The sequence below is a fragment of the Danio rerio genome, chromosome 4 (genome assembly GCF_052040795.2).
Source record: "Danio rerio strain M-AB ecotype USA chromosome 4, GRCz13ab, whole genome shotgun sequence".
Classification (NCBI taxonomy): Eukaryota; Metazoa; Chordata; class Actinopteri; order Cypriniformes; family Danionidae; genus Danio; species Danio rerio.
In genome coordinates this window covers 75937259-75947591 of record NC_141024.2, presented here as the reverse complement: position 1 = coordinate 75947591, position 10333 = coordinate 75937259, and the positions used below count along the sequence as shown (strand labels likewise).

General features: G+C 33.7%; 2 protein-coding genes across 3 annotated transcripts in view; one reads left to right on the top strand and one right to left on the bottom strand.

The window, feature by feature from the left end:
* Positions 1-10333, top strand: part of LOC148682569 (uncharacterized) — a 1090975-nt gene that overhangs the window by 1073588 nt on the left and 7054 nt on the right. The window lies entirely within an intron of this gene.
* Positions 389-7283, bottom strand: LOC147845322 (uncharacterized). The gene is made up of 3 exons (XM_087250410.2): positions 7239-7283; positions 6363-6447; positions 389-3279 (listed from the first exon to the last, which is right to left on the bottom strand). Exons 1-3 carry the CDS (start codon positions 7281-7283, stop codon positions 2393-2395), a joined length of 1017 nt encoding a protein of 338 aa, XP_087106536.2. The 3' UTR covers positions 389-2392.

Below are 10333 nucleotides of genomic sequence, written 5' to 3'. Positions count from 1 at the left end.
GGAAGAAGCAGTGAAAATCAGCCAACAGTGCAAGTAAAACAACAGAGTTAAAGTTAAACAGATAAAATTTGTAAAAGAGAAGTTACACATTTAATTGTGTAGCATTTTTGTACATTTTAAAATAAGTATTTTATCTAATGCCTCATTTTGAATAACCACAGTTTAAGATCTAGCTATATTATTCTTTATCACTGCTGCTTTCAGTAAAAAGCCGGTTTAGACAAATGTAAAGTGAATCAGAGCAGCTTTACACGAATGAAAAAGCAAATAATAAAAGTCAGAAAAGAACATTTTCATCATTGTGGAACATATTCAAAATATCTAGCGGGTCGCAGAAGTAACTGATACACAAGTCAAGTTTCGATACAACAGGAATAAACAACAAATCCACAGGTGTAGGGTTTCTGTTTATTTTGAACAGGCAGAAGTGTTTTGTCACAATCAGCTCCAGAACTGAAGAGCTTCCTGTGATAGAAAAAGTACAAAAATCAACAGAATAATGAAACATTAAGCTTTATATTTAGAAGACAGTATATTAAACTTAGAGGTAAGTCTCAACCCTCTGCTAAAACAAAAACAACAGAAAATTAATCATTGATTTGGGTTGTTGCAAAGTGAAGTCTGGGGTCCCTGATCAGTACTACCTAGGTCGGTTATCCAGGGACTGAACCAAAATGCTGGAGGGTGGGGGTTCCAGGAATTTTCCGGGAGACAAAACCATACAGGAGATGGGTCTGAAATACGGGAGACTCCCAGGTAAAACGCATGTTCTGATGCTGTCTGTTGTTCAAGAGTGGCTTGACGCAAGAACTGCAACCACTGAACCCAAGTCCTGCATACATCTGTGTGTAGTGGTTCTTGAAGCACTGACTCCAGCTGCAGTCCACTCTTTGCCCCACATTTTTAAATGGGTTTAGTTTCTCTCCAGTATGCGGTTCTCCCTATTGCTTTACTTTTTTCTACCACATCTTTTCCTTCATTTCGCCTCTCTATTAATGTGCCTGGACACAGAGCTCTGTGAACAGCCAGCCTCTTTTTTTGTGAAGACGTTTTTGTGTCTTGCCCTCCATGTGCAAGGTGTCAATGGCTGTCTTTTGGAAAACTGTCAAATCAGTTGTGAAATGAAAAAAAAAAAATCTAAAGAAATAAACACTTAAATATATCAGTCTGGGTGTAATGAATGAGTACATTATGCAAGTTTCCCTTCGTAAATGGAATTAGTGAAATGAAGCAACGTTTTGAGATATTCTAATTATATGACCAGCACTTGTAGTTTCAGATGGAACTGTTTAAAATTACATCACTTTAGTTTGTTTTTCCATTTAGTTTGACCTATAATACCTTATACTTGCTTCTTTTACATTTTAGACACATTAAGATAAAATAATTTAACGTATATTGGAGTGCTCAATCTCAGTCCTAAAGCAGTGGACCCATCAGAAAACTCATAGGAGGTGCTAGCAGCATGAAGGAGAACACTTCCGAAACGCTAGTTGGCAGTGAGGTGTTTGTTCCTTTTGTCGAGTTTCTTCGCTGGTCTTTTGTTTTTCTGAATGCTTCCTTAATGTACAAGTGGTTCAAACTTGCTCATTTTGAGGCAGGAACCAGCGGATGTGCAACAATTTTAACCATGAGGTAAACGCAAAACAAAACTTTCCATCTGGAGCTCCCTAACGAGACTCCACACTTGTAAACAATCACTCCATCTGGCTCGCGTGGCTCTCAATCCCACCCACACTCGTCAGCGCTACCAAGGCAACCAATCACAGAGCTTGCGCTACGCGTCGTTGCGACGTGTAGTTACATTTTTTGAGAGCATAGGCCGCGCTGTAGCATGCAAGTGTGCTTGACGCAGTAGTATAAACCAGCCTTAACTGGGCACTTTAGACCCAAAGTGTTATGTGAATGGAACCTAAGTTGTTCTACTGCTATGATCTTTTTTTGCCAGTTCAGTGACTGGGACATCTGGACTGACTGTATTCATTATCGGAGTCCATGAACCAAACATAAACATGTACAGTTACACTCCCAAGCATATTCTACATCACAGGTGCCCAATCCTATTGCTGGAGATCTACCTTCCTGCAGAGTTTAGCTCCAACCCTGATCAAAACACAACTGAACTTACTGAGTAGGACCTGAAGAAGCACTTGATGTGATGAAGTCTGCAGCTGAACTCTGCGGTAAGGTAGATCTGCAGGAACAGGATTGGGGACACCTGTTCTGGATAGTTCAAAGTTGGTTCAGATCAGTCCAAATCTACTGTCTCTGCTGGCTTGAGTCAACTGCCTAGTTTAATCACTCTAGTTTTTGTCCTCATGCTGTGAATCGTAGCTGAACAACCAATCAAAGCACACTCTCTTCCCAAGGGCCACACAGGCGCAGATGCTGGCTAAGGCTTGTCTCCAGTGTGGATTCTCATGTGAACCTTAAGGTTGTGTTCATGACTGAAACTCTTTCCGCACTGATGGCAGGAGAAAGGCTTCTCTCCAGTGTGGATTCTCATGTGGACCTGCAGGTTTTGTTTACGGTTGAAACTCTTCCCACACTGTTGGCATTGGTAAGGCTTGTCTCCATTATGGATACTCATATGGACCTGAAGGTTTTGTTTACGATTGAAACTCTTCCCACATTGTTGGCATTGGTAGGGCTTCTCTCCAGTATGAATTCCCACATGGACATCAAGGCTTGGTTTTTGACTGAAATTCTTTCCACATACCGTACAGATATAAGGCTTGTCTCCAGTGTGGATTCTCATGTGGACCATAAGATTTTGTTTATCAGTGAAAGTCTTTCCACAGTGATGGCAGGAGAAAGGTTTCTCTCCTGTGTGGATTCTCATGTGGACCTTAAGGGTTTGTTTTTGACTGAAACTCTTTCCACACTGTTGACAGGTAAAAGGCTTCTCTCCAGTGTGAATTATTCTGTGGATTTCCAGGTTTGTTTTTTGATTGAAACTCCTTCCACAATATTGGCAGGTGTAGGGTGTCTCTCTAGTGTGAACTCTCATGTGGACCTTAAGGTTTTGTTTTTGAGCAAAACTCTTTCCACAGTGTTGACAGGTGAAAGGCTTCTCTCCAGTGTGAGTCCTTCTGTGGATTTTCAGGTTGTGTTTTTGGCTGAAACTCTTTCCACAATCACAACAGGTAGATTTGGTTTTCTGAGTCTTTTTCTGCTCTGAAGATTTTTCAACAGTCACGATACCCTGGTGTTGCTCATATTGATCTTTCTCTTTCATTTCATTCAGTTCATCGCTCTCCTCTTTCAGCACCAACACATCTAAAGCAAATAAAGAGAAACACAAGTTTAGCCTAGTTTAGAAGGCACAAAACACCAACATGAATGCATTTCAAAACATACAAGCATGCTAGATCTTAAGAACAGAATCACTAAAAGAGTGCTTTCCAGTAATCTGAGGTATTATCAATGATTGTACTTGTTGCCTTCCTTAAGACCCCAAAACCAGGTTTACTTGGTTCCAGTGTTTAATTTCTGGACCCGGAATGTTACACAAGGAGGGAGAGGTGTCACGGACGAAAGTGAAGAAGGGGTGTGGGGGATCCATGGAAGAAATTTGGGAGGGTTGTCACAGACGAAAGTAAAGAGCTTTCCTTCACAGGGTGCACCCTTAAAAAAAGGTGGGGAGCTCCGTCACCTGGGAGGAGGTTAGGGGGAAGATACAGTACATGCTTAAGGGATGATGTCTGTGATGTTTGCCTGCTTGGGAACGCTGTGTGATTCCCTGAGGAAGCTGGAGTAAGTGTAAGAAGAGTGGTAAGACTGCTGACCCTGTTACCCAGACCCAAATAAGCAGTAGATAATGGATGGACTGATGTATCAAGAGAAGTACAATAGGATGATGCCTCAATAATTTTGAGTAAATATGGATTTTTTTAAAATTGTCACGATCACCAATGATCTAGTGGTGCAGATCACTGAAGAACTACACATCTGTCACTGAACTGGACTACAAATACTATCATGCACCACACACACCGGTTCCTGATTTCCTTTGTTTCCTTGTCTTGTTTTTCCTTGCCATGTTTCATGACCCTCGCTTTGTTTATTGTTTTTATTGTTTATTGACTACTCTTTTGGATTGCCCTTTATGTTACCATTTGCTCCTGCTTGTGACCATTGCCTGCCTGACTACTCTAAAAGACGCTGCATTTTGGATCCGCAACTCCGTTGCCTGTATCTCCCATGTTACAAAAATATCTGTTGTAGACATTTAAAGTACATTTGGCAGAATTTTTAACTTGTATTTGTGTATTTTTCTGAACTGGAACTGAAGTCCTAAAGCCAAATGAGTTACAGATATGTTTCCAGGTACCACATAATATATTGTAAAAAAAAAATGGTTTAAGGAAAATGTTCATGTATTCACAATACAAACATTGAACAATACATTACATTATTTATTTATTTTTGATAAAGTTAATGGAACTAAAGTTGGTCATTGTTTATTTCGACAGGAAATTCTGATTCATTTTGAGTCTTATGTGCGACTAAATCTACCCTCCAGAAATATGGCCAGTTAAATCATAATAGGTTATTTATGCGCATTTCTTAAAATTCCTACGCTTATTATATACTCCTGGAGAACACTTCTAAAATACTTATAAACATGAAGGATATTACAATATAAACGATACAGAGCCTGATTTAAAAGCTGTGCTGTAACATTAGACTCAAAACACCTTAAATAATGAATTCTTTATAATGAACCTGCCACATAACCTTCATTTTTAAACATTACTGGCGTTTGTCAAGGCTTTTGGGTATTTTAATAGCTTTAATAGCTTGTGAAGTAGGGATGTCAAAGCAGGAAGATTCTTACACCAGAACTTCCAAATCGAAAGTGAAAGTAAAAATGTGTTGTGGCAAGTTTACTGTAGATGACATATGCTTTTAATTTAGGAGTGTATTGAGTGCTGTCGAGTTAATTAATTCCACAAGCATATTACTAATAATCTAATAGGCTGTGTGGGTGAAGATCACCTTCAGTTTGACATCATTTTGAAAATCGAAAGTGAAAGTAAAAATGTGTTGTGGCAAGTTTACTGTAGAAGACATATGCTTTTAATTTAGAAGTGTATTGAGTGCAGTCGAGTTAATTAATTCCACGAGCATATTACTAATAATCTAATAGGCTGTGTGGGTGAAGATCACCTTCAGTTTGACGTCATTTTGATAAACAACGTCTCTGCTAAATGCAAGTCTTTGGCGCCATCTCAGAAATGCATTTCAAGTGTGGTTCGGTATTTATTTATACCTGCACTTAGATTTTCTTCACCCACATACTGACATTTTGGACAGTGAGTTTAGTTTTTAGTTTAGTTTAATATTTAAACAAAGTTTCCTTCAATAAACATTTTTTTTATGTCTGTATTAATTTACAAAAAAATCTGAACATTTCGGCATAGTTTGTGTTATTTAAAACTGATTTTTACTTAGTTTTAGTCAGGTTCCCTCCAAGAAAAAATGTCGTTGACGAATGATTATTATAATATTATTCATTAACTACATTTTCTTAAGGATGGAAACCAGACTAAAACTAGATAGATATTAGTTTATAACCATGTTTATAACCCTTCAGTCTTATCCAACTGCAGACGATAAGCCTGTCAGGCTTTATTTGTGCTATAACAACCACCTAAATGTACTTTATCCCTTACTTAAATTAACTATTTAACCTCCTCTGAATAATTATTTAATCATTTAAAAATATATAATATTTCACAAACATTATAAGCAGCTTCTGAAAATTACCTAATGACGCTGAACATTATTTTTTACTCTCAATCTAGTTCTTCTTAATGGGGAGTCAATTATTAATAACACAATTATTATTTATTTACTTTAATTAAATCATCAAAGACTTTACTTTTAAACAAAAACTCTTTAAATGTTGGTGCAGTCTTCATTTCTTGACAACTTTCAGACCCCTAACCTTACTATTGTCTTCATAAAAGTTAATACAAATGAGGTTTGTTTTTGAATTTGAATTTGTTTTTAAATATTTAATCAATAAATATCAGTTTTTGGTGTGATTATTGGCCACACCAACAGACAAACTAAGTAGTTTTGCTTCTAATATCATTATGAACCACCGTGATATTATGTAGTTTTAAAGTACAACATATTAACGTTTTAATGCAGGAAAAGCCAATGTGGGTGTGTTAAAATGAGCAAAAATACAGCATATGGGCTCTTAAATTGCTGTTGTGTCGTCAATCATATTGCAAGTCATATCTCTCCGGCGCCTCATTAGGGATGCTCTTCATGAACTGGCCCCCATGACTAACTAAAGGAATATCCCTGTAGTAGAGTGTAGTAGATCTTAGAGAATGAACACCAACCTGTATGCAGCTCAGCATCTTCATGTTTGACTCTGAATGTTTCTTCAATCTTCAGGTCTTCACTCTCCTCTTTAATAAAGGCCATCTTTATAATACACAAAATACATAATTAAAGTTGATTAATTCTTCAGACATGAGGCTAATTCTTCACCAAGACAGATACAGGTGTGGTGTTTAGGCATGCGTGTGTTACCTGTCTTACATCTCTACAGATTTTTAAATAAAAACACTTTAAAATGTTTTTCTTGGGCTCTATAATGTCTAGTAATTCTTTAATTTTTAGTTTAAGGTTTTTGAGATTCATTATCAAACAGAAATTTGATTTAAGCACAATAATTCAAGGAAGCAGTTGGCTGGTAGTTTCTAAATGCTCAGATAATCTCATCTCTACTCTCAAGACTGAAAATGATTGCATTTATACTGATTTTCGATCCAGGAGAAAAAGGAAATGTGTTGAGGTACAGTAAGTTTTATATTCGCGCATTCAGACTTTCTTCCTGATAATATCCTTTCAGAATAGCATTCCTTGCTAATGATGAACAGTGAAATCGTATTAGCAGCCAATGATTATCAAAGCACAACACTATTCACAGTCACACAAACAGTGCTAATGTTGTTTTCATTCTTCCATGTGATATTTAAAGTAACATATGAAGCGTGTCATAAGTTGCCATTGAAGGAATGTGCGAATATAAACCAACCTTTCTCAACCGAGACGCAATTTTCCTGTGACTGGTGTCTAAAAATGTGACTCATTCACACAGAATGCTGATAATTAACGCTAGAACAAGGCACTAAAACGCCATAATGATGAAATAAATAACTTTTAACGTTGTCTGGACATTTCAAGTCGATTAAAACACTTTAAAAACAAACCTTCATCGGCTGAATCCAAAGCGCGTCGCTGATAGATGACGTCATGAAACAAAATAAAAGTCCCGTCTTTTATACTGATCTAGGCGGTATTCACCAGATGAATTCTTGATATAATATACAGTATATCTAATACAGTGCTATTTCAGTTAGTGATTTCCACCAAAGTTCTCCGTGATGTTCAGTGTCTGTATAGACTGCAGTAAAGACCAGTCATGCGTAAACATTTTCCTGCAGTGAAAAAGTGTAAAAAACAGCAAGTTTTGGACATTTTGTAAAATACATAAAAATTAATTAATTAACTTTAAATAAATAAATTAAATTACGATAAATAAATAAATAAAATTTCAATAAATGTATGTAAATCTTAATAAGTTAAAAAAAACATATAATGTAAATACATTAAAATAAATGAAAACCAATGAATAAAGTTACAATAAATAAACAAATTAAAAATAAATGAAAATATATAAATAAAAAATGTTTTAATAAATTAATTTAAAATAAATTAAGAAATTTAAAATATGAAAAAGATTTAAAATAAATAACATTAAAATAAATAAAATAAATAAATTGTAAATAAATATTTAATTAACTTTAAATAAAAAAATTAAATTACAATAAATAATTTAATAAAATTGAAAATAAATGAATATACATTTTAATACATTTAAATAAATTAATAAAATGTAAATACATTAAAATAAATGAAAACAAATGAATAAAATGTAAATAAATAAACAAATTAAAAATAAATGAAAATATAAAAATAAATAAAATTTTAATAAAGGAATTTAAAATAAATTATACATAAAAATTAATTAATTAACTTTAAATAAATTAATTAAATTACAATAAATAAATAAATAAAATTTAAATAAAATTATGTACATTTTAATAAATAAAAAAAACATATAATGTAAATACATTAAAACAAATGAAAACCAATGAATAAAGTTACAATAAATAAACAAATTCAAAATAAATGAAAATATATAAATAAATGAAATTTTTATAAATTAATTTAAAATAAATTAAGAAATTTAAAATATGAAAAAGATTTGAAATAAATAAAATTAAAATAAATAAATAAAATAAATAAATTGTAAATAAATAATTAATTAACTTTAAATAAATAAATTAAATTACAATAAATAATTTAATAAATTGAAAATAAATGAATATAAATTTTAATACATTTAAATAAATTAATAAAATGTAAATACATTAAAATAAATGAAAACAAATGAATAAAATGTAAATAAATAAAAAAATTAAAAATAAATGAAAATATATAAATAAATAAAATTTTAATAAAGGAATTTAAAATAAATTATACATAAAAATTCATTAATTAACTTTAAATAAATAAATTACATTACAATAAATAAATAAATAAAATTTAAAATAAATGAAATATATATAAATAAATACAATTTTAATAAAGGAATTTAAAATAAATTAATAAATTCAAAATATGAAAAATTTAAAATAAAAAAATAAAAAAATCAATAAATAAATGAATGAATAAATAGGTAGCGACGCGACATCATGACGCCACATTAACACACCAAAATAAAAGTCCCGTTTAAAATGACTAAATTTGTTTATGTCCGCTGGAATTATAAGAGTTTGATCATTGTTGAAATACATGTTAAAATATACGCTGTCAGTTGTATTTTTCAGTCTAAAAAATACTTTGGGATTCAGTCTTAAATAATAATAAATAATTATTGACTGTTTAAATCTGCAATTTTATTCTGTCAGTGTCTGTAGTAATGGACATGCCAATAAAAATACAATTTCACATCAAAACAGGGACATTTCATTCTATCAATAAATATTTATCTTAAAAGGTTGATGAAGAGATTAGTTTCAGTGTCAACTAGTGGTATTAATGTGAGCTGTTATTTCTGTAGAATCAGCGTCCAGCATCATCACATTAATAACATCTGCTCATTTACATCCCAACTAATACTCAAGAACACTAAATTACAAAATATACCACAAGCATAAACAAAATACACCACCATTTACTACTACAAATCATGCATTTGCATTCTGCAGGTATTGAATCAATCCTGTAAAATCATGGCAATATTTAAATAAATCCAGAGTCTTTCCAGAAATCCCCCTGGGCTTTGCTGATGACACTGTAACATCTCTTGAAAAAAAAAAATAATAATAAATTATATATATATAGTAGATAGTAGATAGTATACCATCTGCTTTTAAAATGGCTCCTGTTTTGCACAATTCTTTAGTATCTGAATGTCCCCAGAATGTCCCCATCGGGTCATCGATTATACCCTTCTGAAAATGTCACTATTGGAGTCAGTAGAAAGTGGCTTCATCATAAATAGTATTCAGCCACCAATAGACTTCCTGTGTAAGGTTGATGTGACTATTTTCAATTTCTTAGGGCTCCTTTTACAATCAAATTACATTGTAATGGAATTAAAATATAGTCAGTCAAAGAGACTTCAGCATTATGTTAGTAGTTCAAGTTGAAAACAAGATAAAAGGTTGTTTAAAGCAGCAGATGAGCGCAGAAACTCTGTTTAATAAATAAAGAAATGTCCATATTTTAAAGTCCATATTTTTGGACTTTAGGTCACTGATTCGAGTCCTGGTTGGGTTAGTTCTCTGTGGAGTTTGCATGTTCTCCTCGTGTCGGCGTGGGTTTCCTCCGGGTGCTCCGGTTACCCCCACAGTCCAAACACATGCTCTATAGGGGAATTGATTAACTAAATTGGCCGTAGTGTATGAGTGTGTGTGACTAAGTGTGCACGCCGAAGAGTTGCCGGACCTCGGATGCCTACCCTATGATGGACCACCAATTCTGCATCTCGCCTACCATGGACACACCTTAAGCAGTGTGGTAGGAAGCAGAAGAGGAGTAAACAAGATATCTGAGCTAGGTAAGACTCATGGCAGCAGACTTTATGGTTCTTAAGTGTCGGTCCTTCTACCAAGAGAATATACAGCCATTTACACCAGTAACAACAATAGGAGTGAACAGCACTTCAGTGAGTAGTAGACGTCCCACCCAGATGGTTTTCCCGTACCTGGCTGAGGATTGCAATCATGCAGACCTA

Coding starts and splice junctions, on each gene's coding strand:
- LOC147845322 (XM_087250410.2), bottom strand. CDS start 7,283: ATGACGTCATCTATCAGCGACGCGCTTTGGATTCAGCCGATGAAG. Junction 6,448..7,238: donor TTTGGATTCAGCCGATGAAG/GTTTGTTTTTAA, acceptor TGTATTATAAAG/ATGGCCTTTATTAAAGAGGA. Junction 3,280..6,362: donor AGATGCTGAGCTGCATACAG/GTTGGTGTTCAT, acceptor TATTTGCTTTAG/ATGTGTTGGTGCTGAAAGAG.